The 22,638-nt window shown below is 59.3% G+C and overlaps 1 protein-coding gene across 3 annotated transcripts in view; it reads left to right on the forward strand.

Annotated features, from left to right (window-relative positions):
- TSPAN9 (tetraspanin 9) overlaps window positions 1-18,928 on the forward strand; it is a 188,633-nt gene extending 169,705 nt beyond the window's left edge. For 2 of the 3 annotated variants that reach the window (XM_055568705.1, XM_055568688.1), the window contains 6 exons: window positions 13,577-13,768; window positions 14,089-14,163; window positions 15,963-16,064; window positions 16,716-16,847; window positions 17,165-17,248; window positions 18,634-18,928. In XM_055568705.1, coding sequence (XP_055424680.1) covers window positions 13,577-13,768; window positions 14,089-14,163; window positions 15,963-16,064; window positions 16,716-16,847; window positions 17,165-17,248; window positions 18,634-18,705 — 657 coding nt within the window. In that variant the 3' untranslated portion in view covers window positions 18,706-18,928. The remainder of the gene's footprint in view (window positions 1-13,576; window positions 13,769-14,088; window positions 14,164-15,962; window positions 16,065-16,715; window positions 16,848-17,164; window positions 17,249-18,633) is intronic. The other variant, XM_055568698.1, reaches the window with a different exon arrangement.
- Window positions 18,929-22,638: the final 3,710 nt, after the last annotated feature.

Genomic DNA, 22,638 nt, shown 5'->3' on the forward strand with positions numbered 1-22,638 from the left:
TGCCTGAACTCAGACGTGATCGATTCTGACTTTATATCCTCGTTGGGGTATAATTAGCAGTCTTGATTTCATGTCATCATGGCCTGAAGCCCTGCCGTCCCCTTCCGCTCTGTATGTGTGTTTCAGTGGTCGGTTCCTGCCTTGGTCTCTGCCTGCCCCCTTGACCGTGAGACCCTGTCTCATCTTGGGGCACCTGTTTCCTTAACTGGGGGATTTGAGCCATGGTGGTGGGGGACCCAGCTCTGCTACTGTCCCCTCCTACTGCCTTCCCCAAGGGAAGTGGGGTCTCTGACCATCAGACCAGTCGTTGGGTGTCGGCCATGGACCCTTCTCCCAGCCGCAGTGCTGACCTGGCTGGTGATGCCCCAGCTCACTCTGGGGAGGCAGAGAGGTGGGCTCCCAGCTCGGGGACAAACCATTCAGCCTCAGAGACCTCGCCTCCACACCCCAAAGTGGACACAGCTATTTTCCTTGCCTCTCGGCCAGGGTGGGCGGGGAGCTGAGTAGAAAACCTAGGCTCTTGGGGCTGGGGTGGGAGGTGGGGATATTGTGAGGTTCAACCTTCTGTTGGAAAGGTGGGCGCCGGGGCTCAAGGAGGAGGGAGCTGCCTGGGGTTCTGGCTGCTGGCAGCCTGTGGCCGTGGGCTGTACCTTTCAGGGTTCACGCCCCCACCTCCCCACTCTGCCTAAAGCCTCACCTGTCCATTAACTTGGAACATATGCGGGGCCGCGCCTCCCCGCGTGTGGCGCTGGACGGACAGATGGCCCTTCTCCTGCCATATGCTCTGGCCTGTTTAAGTATCAGGGCCGGAAGGTGCCTCTGTGCCCTCTTGCCAGGGCTAGGGAGCCGCTCCTGTTGCCGAGCTGGACACTGGGCTGGCTTTCCCCATCCCCTCACCCCTCTGTCCCTCCGTGGCTCTGTCCACACCTGGCCCAGAGATCAGCTGGGTGCCAGGGACACGCACAGAGAGGGGTGAGGGCAGCAGGGCGGCCACTGGGCTGGGGCATCACCGGCCAGGTCAGCGCTGGGAGGCAGAGAAAGGTCCACGGCCGACGAGTGGTCGGAGCTGCTGCAGGTGTTAGGTGGTGGTCAGGGCGGGGCTGGCCAGCCTGGGGGAGCAGGTGGGCGCGCCAGCGGGCACTCGAGGGCCCTGGGTGGGACTGAGAAGGGTGCAGAGGGGAGGGGGAAGGCTCTTGGGTGAGCAGGGTGCCGTGAGCCAGGCAGGGATGTGGAAGGGACCTGAGAGTTCACGCTGAGGAGTGGGGAGGCTCTGGCCCAACACGCCTTATTTTTAGAGGCAGTTCTTGGTGTCAGCAGTGGGGCGGGCACGTGTCTGATTAGATTTAGCTCATGTCTGATGCAGCGATCACGATTGTTATTTTGGCTCAGAGCGTTGCTGGGAACCTCACTCTCTACCTGTCGCTGCCGCTTGCTCACTCGCCGGGGGGATGGAACGGACCCGAGGGAGGCCAGGGACTTCCCTAGTGAGCCTCCCATCTTGAGAACCCCCCGGGGCAGGGGCCCTTGGGATCCAGGGAGAGGAAGCGGGGAGCCCAGTCCTGCTGTGGATCCACTCAGACCCCTTCTGGGTCACAGAGCCACTTCCCGCTCGCCGCCCGTCCGCCTCAGCCCACCCGCCTCAGCCCACCCCCTCTGGCGCTGGCTTTCTGCTTATCTTAATTTATTGATGAAAACTTGTTTTACGGTCCAGAGCACAGACGGCAGCAGCTCCCTGCCAAAAGAAAGCAGGCTCGCAGAGCGGGAAAGCCAGCTGCCTCCCGGAGATGGGCGGCTGGGGACTGGGCGGGCAGCAGAGTAGGGAGGGCGCGTGTGGGCTGACGGGTGTGTGGCCTGGATGAGACCCGGTGGGCACCCCTGGGGGCTGGGGGCTGAGGACCCCTGTCCACTACTGGCCCCTGGCTTACAGCCACTGTGCCGGGTCTCAGCAGTTTGGTTGAATGAAGGCCATGGGCCATAAATACTCATAACGACCCTCGTTGATAGCTCTGTGAAGGTGCCACGCTGGGAAGTTATTTTTTCGTGAATCTCATTCAATTCCAACTGCAACTCTGTGTGGTAGGAACCGTGAATTACCCCATTTGAAAGAACAAGCCCTGCAAAGTGGTTTTCTGAGCTTCCCTGGCCTGTACCTGAGAGCACCATGAACTTGAACCGAGGCCAGAGCCGTGCCCGCCCCGACCTGGACCTCAGCCTGGTCCTGTGCTCTTCTGCGCCTCATGGATGCCTTTCCGGCCAGGTCTTGCCGGTCCAGCCAGGTCTCCTGCTCCTGTGTGGCCACGGCCAGCTCTGTGCCTGGCTCAGGGGAGGTACTGGGGCCCCTGCAGAGGGACCGGGCTGAAGGGCGTCGGGGCAGTGGTCAGGCCTCCCTGATGCCCCTTCCTAAAGAAAGGAAAGTCTCGTGTCCCCTTCTGGGAGTTCCTCTGAACTCAGCCTCCTGGTGGGTCAGAAGCAGTGTCCCCAGGAGCCTGTGGGCCGTGCGGGGGGTGGTGATGGGCCTTTAGGAGACGAGGCTGTGGCTCTTGCGAGCTTCAGGGGCCTCGTCCTTGATGCGGGTAGCAGCAAACCCCGGGAGACTGTGGGAAGCATGTGGAAGCCCCCTTCCCCCAGAAAACTGGGGGGCGGGGAGGGGATCGGTTCCACGAGCTGCTCTGGTTGTAGCACTAGAGGCACAGAAAGAAGGTCTACTGAGCTCCAGGCCTGTGTATTTCATTCCCTCTTGCTTTCTCGTGCAGCGGGATAGCCAACAGTTTTCACAACTCTGGTGAAATCAGCGAAGTGGGCAGCCCTGGTTGGCGCGACTTCCGCTCCCCGCCCCCCGCCCCCTGTGCACCCCTCTCCCTATGGGGGCACCCCTAGCGATGGGTCCTCTCCTGCACCCACCCAGCCTGCGCCCAGGACGACTGTCTGCTGTTCCTGCCCCTGTGCTCCCTCCCTGGACTGTGTCTGGGCCCTCTTCTCCCCCACACTTCTCCCTGCCTCCTTTGACTCAGACTGGGCTGCAGAGTTGTCGAGAATGTTTAATAAAATGAAGATTTTTTAATTTGCTTGTTTTTTGTCTGTTTGAGGCACAGAGATTCTTTTTTTTTTTTTTTAACTTTTATATTGGAGTATAGCTGATTAACGATGTTGTGATTTTTTCGGGTGGACAGCAAAGGGACTCAGCCGTTCATAGACATGAATCCATTCTCTGCCAAACTCCCCTCCCATCCAGGCTGCCACACAGCACTGAGCAGCGTTACCTGTGCTGGTTATCTACTGTAGGTCCTCGTTGGTTATCTATTTCAAATATAGCAGTGGAGGCCCAGAGATTCATCAGTCATAGCATTTGGAGTCACTTCGAACTGGATTAAAATCCAACTCAGACGAGATTGTAAACCCCTGATCCTTGGTTTTCTCCTTTGCGAAGTGGAGGCGCGGGAAACCATAGGAACCCCCTTGTCTGGTCTTTGTGGCAAGGTGGGGTTGGCACCGTTCTTGGCGTGGATTCGTGTCAGTGGCTGCCAGTTTCCTCATCAGCGTTCTCAGTGTCTCTGTTGCCATCGTCACCACCATCATGGTCGCCCTCCCTGCCCTCCCCGCCCTCCTCGTCTGCAGGTGGGTCCCAGGTGCGCCCTATATGTTGTGGCTGGCCTTCCTCTCTCCCAGCGTGGACATGTCCAGGGAACCTTTTCTGATGCCTTTGGGACACCCTAGATCTAAGCCGTGGGCCCTGGTGGGTCAGAACGTGGTTTCTGGAGTCAGATTTCCTGCGTTGTTTCACCACCTAACCTCCCAGTGTCTTTGTCCTCCCAGGCTGTGGAACTGGAAGGACAAAAGTGACCACCCCGGTCCCTGCCATTGGGTCGGGGGATTAAGTGAGGCGTGTGGGGCACGTGGTCAGTGTCCCTGGCAGCACAGCTTTGGGGGAGAGTGAAGTCGGGGATAGGGTGGAGCGAGGCATGGTCCTCCCTGAACCAGCTCTGTGACCTTGGGCACACTAGCCTGCCAAACCCTAGCCTGGCTGCTTTCAGCGAGTGACCTGATCGCAGTGAGCACCTTGAGGAATAGAGTGGGCCAGGGTCTCCAGTTCTACTAGGCGGACGAAGAGATCACAGAGTCGGCTCAGGGGTGGGTGAGAAGGGCTCTCAGACTGTCATGTAACTCAGTGCAGAGACCATCACTGTCAGGGGGGCTTGAACTTAACCAGCCCATGCACCCCCCACAAAGTGTGTCAGAAATGCCAAGTCCTGGCGTGGGTGGACACAGCTCCCGGCTGGCAGTATAAATAATCTGGCTGCGGGCATCCCTGGAGAGAGGACCAATCGCGTTGGCCACGTCCAGGGCTTAGAGCAGATGTGGGTGTGGGCGGGCTGTCCTGGGGCCAGAGATGGACCTGGTTGTCAGTCCGATCCTTCCCGATATCTATACGTGTAATTAGAGAGTGTTATTTGCTGAACTGGAGCCAGGGAAGACCGTCCTCATTACATTATTAAAGGGCCTTCGTTGCATGAGATACTGAATGGAGGAGGCAGCCTTGCTGAATGAGAGGCACCCAGAAATGGATGGTACTTTCACGGTGTGGCTTTTCTTCCTCTCCGGGGGAGCGGGGGGAGCTGGGGGCAGCTTTCCTCAAACACGGAGAATGGCCCCCACCCCTCCTCATTCTGTAGGGTGAACTAGAGTCTCCCAGACCGTTTGCTCTCTGCCAAAAGATATGATGTGAATTCAAGGTATCCCTGCATCTTCCAGGGAGCTTGAATAATAGCAGGGTACCTTGTATCATTTATATTCCCAGGAACACAGAGTGCGTGGCGGGCGTAATCCCGTTCATTCTCCAGTGTCCCCGAGTGCTGGGGAGGTGTTTTTTTTTCCTCCTCCCTCAGTCTTTAGTGGAGTGACATCCCAGAAAGGCCAAGCGGCTGGAAATGCTGGACCATTGCCTTCCCCCGGGGCTTCACATCTGTAGATGCGGGCCGCGGATGGTTGTACTTTCTCAGGAAGCCCGTGTGGCCCTGGCTTCAACGTGCACCTTGAAAGCCACCCCTGCCTCCCACGGCAGCCCCGGTTCCACCTTCCATTCCATGCTTTGATGCTGTCCGCGGTGCCTTTCTCCCCAGATGCATCGAATAAAACAGATGCAGGAGGGAAGGAATATGCTGGTGATGAGAAATCCTCTCTCCAGACTCCTCTGACAAGTATCCCGCGTCCTTGGCGCTCTTCCCCTCCAACTTCCAGTGACCTTGGGAGCTCAGACAGCACCTCCCTGTCTGACAGGTCCAGGCTGTCTCCGCATAGCTCCTTCCCAGGTCCAGAACTCAGGCAGCCATGGTGCTTGGGGCACTGTGCACACCCACCCTGCCCCAGCTCTAGGCACCCGTGTGCACTCACACTCTCCTGAGAGTGCTCCTGGGCGTGGTGGCCTGAGGCTGCGAGTTGTGTCCTGTTGGGTGCTGACAAGTCCTGGAGTTGGGGTCACCCTCCCTCCATGCTCCCAGCGATGCGGGGGCAGCCCTCTCACTGGCTCGGGGAGCAGAAACCTCCCCCAGAGCCAGGACGGCTGCCTGTCTTCTCCTGAGCCTGTTCCCTGCCATTTCAGCCCGCTTCCTTGGCATGTTCCGAGCAGGATGGAGAATAACTGTGAGCTCTCCCAAGGGGAGGGGGACCCCATGTCTGGGGGCTCCATCCTTGGGGAGTGGGCTGGGGAACGCTGCATTGTAGTGCTCCCCGTGTGACCCTTCTCCCCTGCACTCATCCCACCCCACCCCACCCCTGCTTGAGCGGGAAGATAGTGTGGATCTGCCAGTCTGGTGGCCTGGGTCAGTGTGGACGCACCGGTGGATGATCACGCCCCGTTTGCAAGGCCAGTGGGGGCTTTGTGTCACCCGCTGCTCTTTGGCATCTCAAGCACACACCATTCTATGGTCCTTCTGGGCCCAATCCTCGGGCTCCATTCCCTCGGGCCCCCTTGGGGGTTCTGAGCTGGTCCCTACCTCCTTTTCCATCTCACTACCGAGTGAGCAGGCCTGTGGTCACTCTGAGAAGATGGAAAGATGCTGGCACCTGAGAAGTTTGATTTGGGCCCTGCTGTCAGATTTGATGAGCCCAGATGGCCTGGGAATGGGGGTGCAGGTGAAGGTGGGGGAGGGGAGCCCTGGTGCCCTTCAGGCCTTTCTCCCAAATGGAGGGACAGTTTGGAGGACCTGAGTTGTAAAGGGGCTGTGTTGGGAGAGTGCGTGGCAGACCCCCCACACCTCCCGGGTTTAGTCCTTGCCTCTTGCTCCCTGGGCATCAGCTGTCCTGGGATCTGGGCCTGCTCTTGGCACCCCTACCCTGGCCTTTGAAGCCCAGAGACAGCCACAGGACTGGTCATCACCCTGGGGTCCCACAGACGCCTGGTTGAGGTGAGCCCAATGCCCTGAGGTCAGGCCAGGAAGCCCAAACAGATGGGCAGCACTTCAGCAAAACCAGCCCCTCCTGTCCCCGTCAGGATCAGAGGACACCAGCTGGGGGCCAGGCTGTGGTGCCTGGGCGTTTACCCACATCCGGAGCCCTCACGCCCTGGCGGGAGGAAGGGCTGTCTTCACGTCTTCCCCATCTCAGCTCTTTCATCCCCGGCACATTTTGGGGGGGCCGTGGCGGGTCTTCACTGTGGCACACGGGCTTTCTCTAGTTGTAGTGAGCAGGACTGCCCTTCACTGCAGTGTGCGAGCTTCTCACTGCCGAGCACGGGCTCCAGTGCTGGCTTGGAGGTCGTGGAGCACGGGCTTAGCTGCTCCACGGCATGTGCGATCTTCCCAGACCAGGGATCGAACCTGTGTCTCCTGCATTAGGAGGTGGATTCTTAACCACTGGACCACCAGGGAAGCCCCCCTGCCCCCAGCGCTTTTCAGAGCCTTACACAGCAAGAGGTATTGTAGCAGGGCTGACAGGGTGTGCCAGGGGATCGGGTTGGGGGCTCCCACATTCCCAACATCCCTGCAAAGTTCTCTGGAGAGAAAGGGGCTCAGGAAACATTTAATTTAAGAGCTTTATTAACCTCAGAGATACACAGCTCCCAAATACAACAACCCCGAAGTCTGGCTGCGTCTAAATGCCCCTAGAACCATCTTAGATAGAAAATAACCTCATTTTCCAATAATCAGCATGTAACTGGGTTTGAGATATGCAAATGCCTTATGTCCTGTTTATTTGGAGGAAAATTTGGCTCAGAAATATGGGTGTGATCTCCCTGTCACCTCTGCCAGCTGGTGCCACTGGGGGCTGTGAAGTTGTGAAGAAATCGGGGGCTTTGAGACAAAGTGCGGGGTCCAAAAAAGAACGGCCGAGGAATCACACTGATTGAGTCACGCACAAGCTCAGTGTGAACCACACCTGTGTCGCGGCTGCCAGCCAGGCCAGGGCCGGCGCAGGCTGGATTACTAGAGGTACAGAGCTCAGAGTGCAGGAGGGGAGGGTGGGGTCTTGCTCTCTGTGCCAGCCCCTCCAGCGCTGGAACCTAACTTTCTGTAGTTGCTGGTGACTCGGAGGTGAGAGCCCTAAAAGCCTCTTCGTGGGCCGGGAGAAGGCTGGGAAAGGATGTTGTTAGGTACGGGACTTAGACAACTTCAAGTCCTGCCACACTTGAGCTTGGTGGGCTTCCTGGGCAAAACTAGGACTGACACATGTTAGCCGCCGGGAAGCGGATTCCTGAGTTAATAAGCGTGAATTCTTGACCAATTAGAGTTGTGCTAAAAAGAACGGAGTGTGTTATTGGCTGGTGACCCTGGGGGGCTCAGACAGAAGCTTGACCCCTAGGGCCGGGGACAGGCATGGAGGAGCCCTCTCAGCGGAGGGGCCCATGCCATCCGTGCCCTCATCCTCTTGTCTCCTGGGTGGCTTGGGGGCTTTGTCCCTTCCTTACGGAATTGGAAGCACTATCCGTTGGCCCCTCCTCCTTTTATCGCCGTGACAGTGCGTGAGCTGCAGAGCCCCCAGAGGCAAGGAGGGCTGAAGCCCACGCAGCCCGCCTTCACAGCCCTGATGCTGCCTCTTCTCCTTGCGGTGAAGTTCCTGGCAGTCGGCTTCTCCCAGGGCAGGGTGGGATTGTTACCAGCCGGCACATTGGCTGTGAAATTAAACTCGTTTCTGTTTGCTCTCTTATTCTCCACATCCACTAATTTATTAAATGTTGTTAAACATCCCACTGGGCCCTGGCTTGTAGAGAGCATGGGGACATGCTGAGGCTGAGGGTTTGAGGGCTTCCTTCAAAGCAAAGAGGGCGTGGGGGCCCCTGCAGAGCCACAGAGGCCACAGGGATGAAGGTAGTCAGAGGGTGTGTGGATCTGAGAGTCGGGCAGGAAGAGCAGGCGACTTACACAGGCGAAGTGTGGGCTTCCGGTGAGCTGGGGGCCTTGGTGCTAGATGGGGAAGCAGGTACATGGGGGGCTTCTTTTTCACGTGGGTTTGTGTGTTTGTGTCAGGCCCTGTTCCCAAGCCCTCCCAACCCTCCATCCATCCATCCACCCACACACCCATCTGTCCATCCATCCATCCATCTATCCATCCATCCATACTTAGATACATCCACACATGCATCCATTCATCCATCCATCTATACATATATACATGCATACATCTATTCATACGTCCATCCACCCACCCATCTACCCATCCATCCATCTATCCATCCACACATGCATCCATCCATCCATCCATCTATTCATTCATCTATCCATCTATCCACCCACACATGCATCCATTCATCCATCCATCTATATATATATACATGCATACATCTATTCATACGTCCATCCACCCACCCATCTACCCATCCGTCCATCTATCCATCCATCCATTTATCCATCCACACATGCATCCATTCATCCATCCATCTATACATATATACATGCATCCATCCATCCATCCATTCATTCATCCATCCATCTATCCATCCATCCATACATCTATTCATCCATCCATCCACCTATCTATCCATCCCTCACTCCCTCCAACCATCTACCCACCCATCCATTCATTCATGGAATGTGTCTGTAGTATCCAGGCATGTTCTGGGCCTCACGATGGGAGTGAAACGGCTGAGCTGTGAGCCTGGCCTGGAGGTGCTGGTGTTTTCATGGGGGTGGGCAGCGCGTCTACACAGAGGGCTGGGCAGGGATGTTCAGCCCTGGTGCAAAAGGTCACCCCAGGGAAGGCTGTCCCGCATGTGGGGGAAATGGTGGCCGCTGTGGGGGACACAGGCAGTGGCTGTCCCTGGGCTCTAAGCAAGTTGGGGACATGGAGCTCAAGAGGGAGGTTGGTTCAGGGGAGGTTATGGCTTCACCCCCAGAGAACTGGGATGCTACGTGAAAAATACATTAGGACATGAGGCAGAAACATATATTAAAACTACAAATCAACGTGGTTTCAACTGAAGACGGGAAAATGCCATGGGGGTATTGGCTAATTACAGTAGACTTGATCAATGAGGCCATAGCCTGCTGGTCTCAGTCTGCCTGTTACGCATCTGTTGGATGGGCCCAGGGTGGTGAGGAAGATGCTGGCTCTGAAGGGTCTCTGAAGGGTGAGCCTGGAGGGAGATCCGTGGGCCCTGCCAAGGGGAGGCACTGCTCTACGCTGAAGTCACCAGCAAATGCAAGGGTTTGCCCACAGCTGGAAGTGGGTTCATTTGGAGCTCAAGTGGAAAATATCTGGAAGTGCCCTTGGTTGGGGGTGGGGCAGGAGGCAGGGATGCTCAGTGGTCAGGGTGGCCCCTGGATGCCTGCCAGGCTTGGCTGGTATAGTGAGGTGCCTGGTGTCTTTGGGTTGGGAGTTTGGCTGGGTCCTGGTTTCCGAGTCACCCGGCCTTCTTCTGGAGGTTCTTCCAGCTGTGGGCTTGCCTCTAGCTGGTGGGGGTCTGAGACAACATGTTGCTTTGGGGAGGAAATGCCCCCAAATGCCGTCAGCAGTGGCCTTTGGGGGGCAGGGGTGGGGATGTGGGTTTGAGGGGAAGATGCAGGGCTTGGGTCCCAGCTACTGGCAGCTTGGGGTGGGGGCTGCCCTGCTGTTGGCTGCAGGCCCTACCCACATCTTCCCTGGGGCAAGGTGATCTAGGGAAGGAAGTGAAAGGGAAGCGGGGGTGGGAGTCGGGGAGCAGCTCCCCCTCCCAGGCAGGATCTGGGGAGCTGGCACGGCACGTCAGAGGCTGGACACCTGAAGCCAGAGATGATGACCAGTGCCTAGAGCTTTTGAGCTTCTGAGGTTTCTTTCCCACATGGGGGCCCTTCCCCCAGGAGGGGCATGAGGATGCCCCGGGGCCCACTCTCAGCATCAGTGGGGTGGGGGGAGCTGCAGTGTCATCCCTTGCTACCTCGGATGCTGGCGTTTCTTGCATCAAGTGCACGGCCTAGTACCCTGAGGACCTTCCCAGGCCTGAGGCTGGTGGGGGGGGGCGTCTCCAGCACAGAGTGTCTGGTGGCTCTGGGGGTCCCAAAGCCTACCTCCTTACCAGTAGTGAGCTGGCAGCTGCGAGGTCTCCTGTTATTCATTCCAGGGTCTGGCTTGTAGAGCCTTAAATCTTGAGCGTGGAGAGCATGAATTTCCATGGGGTGATTAATGAAAGAAAAATTGAGCTGGCAGCACAGAAAGTGACCGGGTTGAAGAGAGTCAGTGACAAGTTGGATGGTCTCCCTGCCTCCCTGCCAATCCAGAGCTCTGACCCGGCTGGGGGCGCCACCTGGTGGTTGCAAGGGTGGTGGCACCCAGTCCCCGGCTGAGCGGAGTGGACGCACCCCGTTAAAGGTGGGGGCTCTGGGCCTGGTGTGCCCACCCCTCGGAGCCTTGGCCCTGTCCCTCTGGGGCTGCTGAGGGACATGGGGCCAGGGTGGCTCTCCACGGCGCGGGGACCCAGCAGCCGCTCTGGTCACCCGACTCCATTGCTGCAGCTCTGGGTGGGGCATCTGGTTTAGGGGCGCTTCCCAAGTGGCTCAGTGGGTAAAGATCCATCTGCAGTGCAGGAGACACAGGAAAAGCAGGTTCAATCCCTGGGTCGGGAAAATCCCCTGGAGGAGGGCAGGGCAACCCACTCCAGTATTCTTGCCTGGAGAATCCTATGGGCAGAGGAGCCTGGCGGGCTGCAGTCCATGGGGTCTCAATGAGTCGGACACGACTGAGCAGAAGCACACTGGTTTAGTGACGGTGGGAAAAGCCCCACTTCCTTTGTCGTGCCCCGTCTGGACCACCTTCCTGTCTCCCCATTTATCAAAATCCTGCTCATTCGTCAAAGCCCAGCAAGCCCTTCCAGCTGCATCTTGAGTGGGAGCATCTCTCCGCACTCCTGCACAGCGCCCTGCCCCGTCACCTGGTCACTGCAATGGCCTGACTGCTCGCCTGCCCCCTTTGCCCTCCGATGGCCTGTTCTCCGCACAACAGCCAGAGTGACCTACTGAAATCCCAGATCACATCCCTGACCTGCTCCCAGCTCGCCATCTCACCGAGAACAGATGCTGTGAGGGCCCGCCCATTGGCCCCCACCACTGTCACCTCGCTCCCCCCTCCCCTGCCCCCAGCTGGCCAGGCTCACCCCCAGTCAGGACTTTTCACCTGCTGTCTCCTCTGGAACTTCCCTCCCCATTATTCATGTGGTTGACTTCTCCTCTTCTGGTGCCTAGTCGCTCAGTCGTGTCCAACCCCTTTGCGACCCAGTGGACTGCAGCCCGCCAGGCTCGTCTGTCCATGGGATTCTCCGGGCAAGAATACTGGAATGGGTTGCCATGCCCTCCTCCAGGGGATCTTCCCAACCCAGGGATCGGACTCCCATCTCCTGCATCTCCTACATTGGCAGATGAGTTCTTTATCACTGGAAAGTCCCTCCTTTTGTGGGTCCCTCCTCAAATGACACTTTTCGAGAGGCCTCCCTGACCGCCCCCCGCCCCGCCCCGACCCCCGTTACTTTCTGACTCTTTCTCATCCTGACTTCTTTTTCTTCACGGCACCTGGACTTTTGTCTTCTGTTTGCTTGTGTGATGTCTGCGTCCCCCCTTCCCCAGGGTGTCTCCCTGAGCTCAGGGCAGGGCCTGGCTTTCCTGAGTGGTGGCGCCATTCCAGTTTGTGGAACAGATTAGAGAGGAAGTGTGTCTCCTCCAGGAGCCTCTGGCCCTGCCTGGCTTCCCGCTCTCCGCCTGCACGTGGCTGCCCGGCCTTCACAGCCACGTGTTTGCTCCCTGGAGGCTTGGGTTCTGAATGTCACAGCCTGGCACCTGGCTCATGAAATGTCACCCAGAGGCCAGCACCTGGCCCTGTCACCCTCTCCACAGGGCTTCTTTCTTTTAAATTCTCACAGTGGTCCTGAAGAGGCAGGCAGCATCGCATTTTCCACCTGCCCGGTCCACATGTCTGCGGGGCTGCCCCTCCACCTGGCACCTGGGCTCTGAGCCCTTCACCTGTTCCCCGAGCGTACAGTCTGGGAAGCTGTGCTTCCCTGGCTCCCATCTGGCCCCAGTAGAGGCCCCGGGAAGACAGTTCCCGAACACCAGCACCACTGTGCTAACAACTGTGCTCTTGTTTAATCGCTCAGTCGTGTCTGACTCTGCAATCTCTGTAGGAGCCTCTGTAGCTCACCAGGCTCCTCTGTCCATGGGTTTCTTCAGCCAAGAATACTGGAGTGGGTTGCCATGCCCTCCTGCAAGGGGATCTTTCCAACCCAGGGACAGAACCCGCATCTCCTATGTCTCCTGCTTTGGCAGGTGGATTCTTTACGCCAGAGCCACCAGGGAAGCCTGTGGCTGTAGGTCCTCAGGAAATACCTGGTGACTGATGGACTGAGGCTCCGCGGGGGTGGAGGAGGGAGTGTCAGTTTATGGAGCGGAAGACAGGCCGCTGTGGAGACTGCATCTTCGCAGGCAGTGCAGCCCCAGGGGAGCTGTGCAGCAGAGCTGGGTGCAGCTGCCAGCTCCCTGGGGGTGTGTGGGGAGTGGTGGGCTCCTGCACAGCGGGTACCGGCACAGCGGGTACCGGCCAGCCCCTCAGCCAGGCCAGGGAGCGCCTTCCTACTTCCAGCTCTGTGGAATTTTTCTTCCCGCTCCTGAGGACTGTGGGCAAGTGCCCCTTCCCATCAGGGCGGCGGGATACAGTCGCCGCAGAGTCTGGCTCAGAGGAACGGGGTTCTGAGGTTCTCTCCCAAAGCCCTCACTTGCTTCCATGGCCACCGTGGCCCCACCCCGGCCCCTATCCTTCCTGAGCTCCAGGCCCTCCTCCGCCCAGTGGGACTCCGGCAGCCCTGCGTGTGCAGCTGGGACCTCCCGCGTTTGTCACGTGCTTTCCCTGTGCCCTGTTTAATCTGTCTTCATTGAAGTGACCTACAGGGGTCATGAGGCTGGTGTCATCCCATTTGCCAGATGAGGAGACTGAGACACGGAGAGGCTGGGGGCTTTGTGCAGGTCACACCCCCAGTGTAGTTCGGGCCATGTGGTACCTGCTCGGTGTCTCAAGGTTGGGGCCGAGGATGGGGTGGGGTGGGGGTGGGGATGGTGGGGGCGGGACCAGCAGTCTTCTGAGTCCCATGGAGTTGGATTCGGGCTAACGGGCTTTCCTTTCTCTCCAGCTCTGTGGCTGTGGGCTGCTTGGAGTGGGCATTTGGCTGTCCGTGTCGCAAGGCAACTTTGCCACCTTCTCCCCCAGCTTCCCCTCGCTGTCAGCAGCCAACCTGGTCATCGCCATAGGCACCATCGTCATGGTGACGGGCTTCCTTGGCTGCCTGGGGGCCATCAAGGAGAACAGGTGCCTCCTCCTCAGTGTAAGTTGGACCCCCAGCCCTCTAGGCCCCCAGTCCCCCAGCACCCCAGCCCTCTGAACACTGGGGCCGCTGAGCTCACTGGGTGTATAGCCTGAGCTTCTAGAATGACCACGCCCCTCTTCCTCATGATTGGATACCCCTGGCCTAGGTGCCCCTCCCACTCCTTGATTGACTGTCAGGCTTTATCTCCCTCCCCTGCCCACATGGGATCCTCAGGAGTGGTGGCCCCTCCCTACCTGGGAAGCCTGCCCCCTGCCATCCTGTTTGCGCCCCGTCCCAGTCCATGACCACGTGCCCATGCCTGAACCTTCTCATTCCAGTTCTTCATCGTCCTGTTGATCATCCTCCTGGCGGAGCTGATCTTAATTATCCTCTTCTTTGTCTACATGGACAAGGTAAGTCTTCCAGGAGGGGAGGGAGTGTATGGAGTATCATTGCCCTTGGGGTTGGGTCAGGGAATCTGGAGGAAAAGCACTGACAAGTTGTATCTCTGAGGAGAGGAGAGCTTTTGGTGGGGGCAGCAGGGGGCTCATCTGCTTGTGTTGTCTTAGGAAGTGTGTGTGTGTGTGTGTGTGTTGCTCAGTCGTGTCTGACACTTTGCGACCCCATGGACTGTAACGTGTCAGGCTCCTCTGTCCATAGGATTTCCCAGGCAAGACGACTGGAGTGGGTTGCCATTTGCTACTCCAGGGGATCTTCCTGACTCAGGGATTAACTTGCATGTCTTAGGATGTAGACCCTCTAGTCACCCAGGGATGCCCTAACCCTAGCCCTGACTGGGGAGCACCACTGAGCTCCCCATCACTGGGAGCATTCAAGCATAGCTGTGCTGACCACTTGGAGAAGGGTCAAGTTCTCCAAGAACTTGAGAAGCCCCAAATTCTTGAAGTTGTCCAACTTATTGAAGTTCTTCTCCAAGAAGAACTTCTGCACGAACTTGAAGTTTTTCTCCAAGAACTTGAAAAGTTCACATTTTAGGCCAGAAACCCTGCGCCCCAAGTTCCCAGGCTGAAATATGGAAAAGTTCATATTTCAGGCTGGAAACCCTATACAGAACTCACTGGGTGGCTGGGCTGGGCGCTAGGGAGGGTAACTCAGAGGTAACATGGTGAAATTTTCCAGGGGATATGCATAGGGCTCAGCATCAAGGGAGCTGTGCTTCCTTTTCCAGAGGCCTTTGGGGATAGGCAGCTGATCTCATGGGCTTCCCTTGTGGCTCAGCTGGTAAAGAGTCGGCCTGCAGAGTGGGAGACTTGAGTTCGATCCCTGGGTTGGGAACATCCCCTGGAGAAGGAAAGGGTACCCACTCCAGTATTCTGGCCTAGAGAACTCTATGGACTGTATAGTCCATGGGGTCACAAAGAGTTGTACATGACTGAGCAAAAACCACTTTCACTCACTCACTTCAGCTGATCTCAGGCTGCACTGGGGGTTCAGGAGGTTAAGAAGGACTAACCCCTGACCAGGCTGGACAGTTCTCCACCCAGTTGGGGAACTTCCTCTGGGACCACCAAGAATGACTGGCCAAGCGTGCAGACTTAGAGCTCAGGGGCTCTTCTGGTTCATGGTAACCAGAACCATGTAACCATCTGCCCCTTGGGTCCTGAAGGAGTCTCCCAGGCCACACCGAGAGGGAGAGTCACTATGAGGGTTAGAAGCAGTGATTCCTTTGCATCTGTATAAAGGAGGCACTAATAATACTGAGAGATGCCTGCGGGCCAGCCCTGTTCTTGGTCTTCATGGGAATCATTCCTTTAATTCTCACAACTGTCTCCGAGGTGGATGTTATGTCCCAGTGTTACAGACAAGGCAGAGGTGGGAGAGGGTAAGCAACTTGCTGGCGAGGGGTGGCCCCACACTTTGGACAGCAGCTCTGCGCCCTGCAGTTCCCAGGGTGTGTTCCCACAGGACCAGCGTGTAGGGTGGGATGTCATGGGCCAGGGAGCAACATGTCCTGTGGGGGGCATGTCCTGGGAACAGGGGAGCTGTGGGGGGCCTTGTGCTGTCTCCACCTCTGAGGGTCCCTGCTCCCTCCTGAAATGCTTGGCTCTCACAGGGGTCACCTCCGGCCCCCAGCAGGCCTCCCCCATGAGTCTGCGGGGCCGGCACTCACGGCTGACCTGGGCGACCTGGGGAGAGGGGCAGCCTCCTGGTCCCCCCACCACCCCAACCTGAGTCTGCCCTCGCCCGACAGGTGAATGAGAATGCCAAGAAGGACTTGAAGGAGGGCCTGCTGCTGTACAACTCAGAGAACAACGTGGGGCTGAAGAACGCCTGGAACATCATCCAGGCAGAGGTGAGGGCTGGGGGCGGGGACAGGTGTGGGTGGAAGGCGGGGCCTGGGCCTCACACTCCACATCCCAGCCTGGGCTGGGCCACCAGCTTTCTGGGTCAGACATGGTGCTCTGGGCGGCAGCTGCAGCGGGGTGGCGGGGTGGGTGGTGGGCTGCGCAGGGGCCTGGATGTGGCCGGCAGCCATCCGAGGGGCTGGGAGCTGGGAATCAAGATGGGCAATCAGGAGGGCACCTCCTCCGTCCCATCCGTTCTGAAGCTTCGGCACGAATGACAGTGTTTTAGCAACAGGTCTGCCTCCCTGGTTGTGACTCAGGAAACCGTGTTCTAAGAGGAAACATGTCCGTGTAGCTCCATGTGGAGCCTGGGGAGGGGCTGCCATCGCGAAGCCAAGAGCTGGGGCAGACCAGCAGAGGGCTGAGTGCTCTGCCCAGTGCCCAGTGCCCAGTGCCCAGCGTCCCGCTCAGAGAGCAGGCAGCCGGCCTCCAGGAAGGAGATATCATTCCGTCCCCTGGGCCTAGCTGGGGCCCAGAGAAGGGACAAGCAAGCTGGACTCTGGGTGCCAGCACCCGTGGGGCTGGGCAGCAGGGAAAGGCCCGAGCTGGACCGTCTAACCGCCCCTCCCCGCCCCGCCCCTCCCCGCCCCTCCCCGCAGATGCACTGCTGCGGTGTCACCGACTACAGAGACTGGTTCTTGGTGCTGGGGGAGAACACGGTCCCCGACCGCTGCTGCATGGAGAACTCCCAGGGCTGCGGACAAAACAACACCACCCTCGTGTGGAGAACGGTGAGGCTGGGCACCCCGGGGGCCCCTGGGTGGACAGTCTGGGTGGGGGCGGGGGTGGCCCAGGACACCAAGGAGGTGGCTTACTGTGGGGTGGGGGAGGGCACACAGGCCTGAAGCCGAAAGGCAGTGGCAAGTGAGCGTCTGGGCCCACGTCTCGGGGAGTCAGAGTCGGATAGGAATGGGCTCTGGGGCTGTGCAATGGGGCCTTGTGGACCGAACCGGGGTGGGGGCGGGGTCCAAAGGGAAGTGAGCTGGGGGCTGGACAGGAGGGTCCACGGTTCACCCCAGCACCTGAAGCTGTGGTCCTCACTCCCCAGGGCTGCTATGAGAAGGTCAAACAGTGGTTTGCTGACAATAAGCACGTGCTCGGCACGGTGGGGATGTGCCTTCTAATCACGCAGGTAAGGGGGCTGTCCTGCCAGCGGGGTGGAGGGGACAGCCCGAGGGAGACCCCTCCCTGCAGGGCCTGCGCCCCCCGCCGCCAGGGCCTGCCCGAACCTCCTCACGTCCCCCTGAGCCCTGGGCCTGTGCTGGCCTTGCAGGAAGGGCTGGCTGGGACAGGGCTGTCCCCCCCAGGCACAGGGACCTTTTTTACTTTGTGAACCAACCGCGTGGCATCAGTGTGAGCAAGGCCCAGGGGCGGCCTCCTCGGGGTCCGTCCTGCCCCGGCGCCTGTGAGAGTGCGTCCCGTCGCCTGGCGTGCAGCTTGGTTTCTGTGCCTTTGCCTCCATGTCTGTGTAGTGGGCTTGATCACGGGTCACTTCTTAGCACCACATGAGTCTGATACCCGGAACGTCAGGCCGGGAGGGCGCTCAGGAAGGGCTGCTGCCCTCCTTGGTCTGCGTTTTGTGGGTGGTTGTGCTGCACGGCCCAGCGTGGGTGACGGAGAAGGATGCCAAGGAGACCCTCAGCTCCCTCCTGGACGAGGAGGCTGACGTGGTGGGAACAGGAGACCCCCCCCCCATCTTTCTGGGGATTGGGGGCTCCCTCCTCGCCCAATTGTGTGTAACTGCTACCCCTGATGAGCCCCGACCCCTGACCGGTGGGTCCACAGAGAGACAGACGTCCTGCTCGAAGTCCCTTTTCTTCCCTAAACCCTGGGGCCTGTGGTTTAGACTGAGTCTGCTCGTCGAAGAGCCTTCGAGCTTGGAGGATGAGCCACTGTGCCCGCTTGGGGCTCTGAGGGGAGACAGGCCTGTGGAAGAAGGCTGTGTGGTTCCGAGTGGGGCTCAGGTCAGGGTGGCCCGCGGCAAGGCCTGGAGCAGGGCGCTGGGGCTGGGCTGGGTCCAGCCCCCGGCCTCCAGGGCCACCGCAGACCTTGAGTGTGAGAGCCACAGAGGCAGTGAGTGTCCCTAGCCAGCGGGTCCGTGCTGTGTGCTGCTGCCCGAGGGGTGGGCAGGCTGCTCCCCTGCTCCTCCAGTGCGTCAGGACCCAGGGGGTGCGGGGACACAGATGGCCATCAACATCCTCCCGAGGCAGCAGCCGTGAGTCGCCGTGCCGTGGGCCCTGGGACTCCGCTCAGTGTTACTGCCGCCTCCCCACTGGCTCCCCAGCTCCTCAGCTCCCTGCCGTTTAGGGTCAGGCCCCTGTCCCCACCGTGCTCTGAAACAGCAGATTTCTGGGCCTCACAGCTAGGTGACATCCAGCCTGGACAGTCCGAGGGGCCAAGCTCCCCACGTGCGGCCCGCCTTAGCTCTGCTTCACCCTCGCGCCCCCTGGCGTCTGCATGATGGGAGGGGCTCCCCCTGGGCCCCCGTCTCAGGCCCTTTGGCCCCATGTCTTTCAGATTCTGGGCATGGCCTTCTCCATGACCCTCTTCCAGCACATCCACCGGACTGGGAAGAAGTACGACGCCTGAGCGGCTGGCCGAGCGCCCCGGCCCCCGCAGACACTGTGCGAGGGAAGAGGCCTTCAGCTCTGTGTCGCCTGCACCTCCAGACTGCTGACCCCTGCATCCCCGCCCTGGCCTGCCTTCCTGGCCACCTGCCGAAGCCTTGTCAGTGGGCGGAGGCCGGGGGCGGGGGAGGAAATGCAGAGACCTTGGGGTGCTGGGGCGCCCAGATTCCTGTGTATTTGCCAAAGAAGACAGGGTGGGTGGGTGGGGGGCGTGCTCCAGGAGCCCCCAGCACTGATGTGTTCCTGCCCTGTCTTTTTTCCTCAGCTGACACTTTGTCCCCTGCATGGCATGGGGTTGGGGTGGGGGCGCTCAGGGCTGCCTTCTGGTGGAGAGACTGCCCAGTAGCGGCCCCGGTGCCCCCCAGCCACCCAGAAGAGGGGGCGCACTGGCAGGGGGCCGGCTGAACGTCTCCAGGCCGGGCTGGGCTGTGGGAGCGTCTCACCCAGGCATTTTATACCTTACAGTGTAACTTTTTTTTTTATTTTATTTTACTCTGATTATGATTATTCAGGAATACTATCTCTCAGATAAGTTTAGGGTTAGCTTTCTGATTTATAACTTTGTACTGCGTTGATTTCTGTAACGGTTTGGTTTTCTTTCTGCGGGTGGGGGACGGGAAGGGACAGGGCACGTCCGTTCGTCTGGTTTCTATCAGGACAGACCGCTGGGCACACTCAGGAGGCTGCGGCCAGGATGCACTGAGGGAGGGGGGAGCCTGGGGGAAGGCGGCAGGGGAGATAGCGGGGCGGGAGGCACGGGATGGAAGCGAGACGCAGGGCAGGGGTCTTCTGGGAGCTGGGGGTGCTTTGCCAGGAATGAGGCGGAGCAGGCATGGGTCCTTACACGTTTCTGATGAGCAGTTCTTTTTCCTTCTTCCTCCTGCCTGCCCTCTGCAGGCTGGGAGGCTCCCCTTCCACCCCTTGCGGGGGATTCCCGCGACAGGTTCTGCAAACCCGTTATTTCACAGACATTCCTGCTAGAAACTCTCGGACAAATACCTCTCTAGTTCAGATGCTGCTCACTCTCTCACATTGCTTCTGGAAGGGGAAGCAGTCCTTCCGTGGAGCTGCTCAGACGTGACAGAGGACCTGCGACCTCCAGAGGGGAGGGAGTGGGGAGCCGTGATGGTCCGGCCGGAGTCACTGCCGGGAGGGAGGGAGGGAGGGGGGGATGTCCACCCGGCTGCCAGGACCCTCAGCTCCTTGCTCGGGGTTCACTGATGCGGTGGTGGCTTGCAGTCATGTCCTCTGTGACCCCAAGGGAAAGCAGAGAAAACTTGAGGAAACCCAGAGGGATCCTATTACAGTGGCCCCAGGACAAAGCAACCTGAGTTAGGGACTGGAGGTGGACAGCTGGGGGGCGTCTGGCCACAACCAGGTGCCCACACCAGGGCTCATGCTGGCCTAAGCAAGTTGTGCAGTTGAAATATAAGAATCCGTAGGGCTGAGCTTGGAAAGGTTCCTCACCAGCTAGCACTTCCCCAGACGGGCCTCACCTGGGTGCTGCCTTTGTCCTGCACCGTTTGGCTGGGCGCCCCAATCTCCCAAGGGGTGCCCCCCGCTTTGTCTCCTCCTAGCCTGTGTATCCAAGAGCTGACACCCAGCCAGCACCCCCTTCTCCCCTTAAGCATAAGATGGTTGGGACCAGCAGTGCAGAACTTTGTGTGTTCAAGGGTCGTGCTTCTGGGTGGTGGGGAGCGGAAAAAGGGTGGTCCCGGTGAGCTGGGTGGAGCAGAGACCACCTCCTGGCATAGGAGTGGGGGTGCCTGTGGGCAAGCTTGTGGGCGGGGTTTGGGTGGAGGATAGGCCAGTGCACACATGACTGGCCCTCCCCACCCTCTGGGCCTGACTTCTTGGAAAGGAGCTTCAGTGGCTCCCCTGGGAACCCAGGTCTGCGGAGCCCAGAATAGACGTACACCCTGCCCCCTCGAGGCACCCTCAGCAAACAAGCATTTGAGTGGCACATTGGGACTGTTGCATAATGAGTTTGTTTTGGGGGGGTTGTTTATGCCTATCAATGCAATTTTAAAGTTGTGTTAAAATCAACAGCAAAAGCCTAGCACCTTGGGGGTGATTGGGTCTCCCTGGAATCTCCTGTTTCTGGAGCTTCGGGGATGCTCTCTGGCCCTGGGGCCCTTGCCTCAGTTTCCCTCCTCCTGCCAGCCACCCCGCCTCGTCCATCTGTCTGCAGAGCCTTATCCACAGTTCCCCAAACTGCCTTCTTGCCTGGCCCTGTGCTTGGCTGATCGGTCACTTGGCCGCATCCACTCAGGGCAGCAGGCTCTGTGTACTGGGGGAGAGCCCTTCTGTGACCCTTTTCCCGTTGTGCAGAGCGGTTCCCCTGCTGCACAGAAGGCATGCTGCGTGCTGTCAGTGACGGGGCTCGGCATCTTCTCGGTGTCTCCCGACTCTGGGCTCACGCCAGAGCTACCTGAGTGAGTCCCCTCCCTGGCAGCTCCCTGCCCGGGTCAGAGTCAGTTCCAGGGGGTCTGATGCAGGCAGGTTAGAGTGGACTCTGAAGGCCAAGGTTCTTCAGCCTTTAGGGGCATGCCTGCCTCCACCCGGCCTTTCTCTGCAGGCAGGTGGGTGCAGGGCAGGTGGGCGAGCAGGGCTGAGCACCGCCCCTAGGGGCAGCAGCTGGTGCGATCCCCCACCCCCCAGCTCCCCGCCTGCCACCAGTGTGAGCCTCTCACTCTGACAAGGCTGCTGACCACCCCCCCCACCCCTCCGAGACCCTCAAACAGGTGTTCTGGTTTGACTTGCACCCGTTGGCTGTCCCTCCTTGCTCTGGTGGCCAAAGCGTGGTCCAGGTGGATGGAAAGGAGGTCCCCGCCTCTCCGGCCCCTGCCCACCACTGGTGGAGGTGCTAACAGCAGGGACCTGGACAGATAGAGCAGGGAGGTGCCCTGCAGGGCCGGCCTCTGGTGTGCCCGTCCTCCCATCCTCCCCTCCGCCGCCGTGCGGCCGGGTCCAGGGTACGTCCCCGCCTCCCTCCTGACCGGGCCTCCCATTGAGGGCGAGGCCGGGGATCCTGCCTGCACCCCGTCCACTGAGGCGACATGGCCGAGCGGGGTCCCACGGGCTGGTTTCAGCGCACTTTTCTGCTTGCGATGCCGCATCTGTACGCTTCCTTCATCCTGGTCCTGGCTGTGGAACGCCATGTTTTTAGCATGTTTTTAAATAAAAGCTGGTAACGTGTCAAAAGCACACTCAGGCTGTCTCTTTGTGGTGTTCCTGAGTCCCCTGAGCCGTGACTGTGGCCTCTTGCACGAGGCGGTTGGTATGAGGGACCAGCCTGCCTTGTCCACGCTGAGCCCAGGGCAGGGGGCTCTCCTCCCCTCCTCGGGCCCTGGCTACAGATCTGTAGGTGGTGGCTTGCCTCTCTGGGGACCGAACAGTCCTCATGCCTGCCTCGGCCTGGTCAGTGGATGCAGGCTCCATCAGGGGCCAGCTTGAGTGGTCTGAGCAGCCGCATGAGAGACCAGCTCCCAGCTCAGTGTCTGTCACCCACCACTGATGGCCTGTCCTGTGGGCTGGGTTCATACCTGTGTGTGGGAGCAGTCCCGGAGCAAGTCATCCATGGCCCCATGGGGCAGGGCTGTCAGGGTTAAGCACTTGTGATGTTCCTGGGGTTCTTGTGGGCCTGATGTCTCGCCCGGGACTGAGGGGACCTCACACTGTGACCTGGCCCTGGGACACACCCATCAGCGTGAGATGCTCATCGGTGGTGGGGAGAGGGGGACCCTGGAACCTTGAGAGCCCTGATCTGCTGGCTGCAGTGGGATGCTTGCCGGCTCCCCGGCTGGGGCTCTGGTTTGTGGTTTTCCTCTGCCGTCACTGTCATGGTGACAAGGCGCAGAAGAGAGGCGGGTTGATGGGCTGGGAGGGAAGGAAA

The sequence above is a fragment of the Bubalus kerabau genome, chromosome 1 (assembly GCF_029407905.1).
Source record: "Bubalus kerabau isolate K-KA32 ecotype Philippines breed swamp buffalo chromosome 1, PCC_UOA_SB_1v2, whole genome shotgun sequence".
NCBI lineage: Eukaryota > Metazoa > Chordata > Mammalia > Artiodactyla > Bovidae > Bubalus > Bubalus kerabau.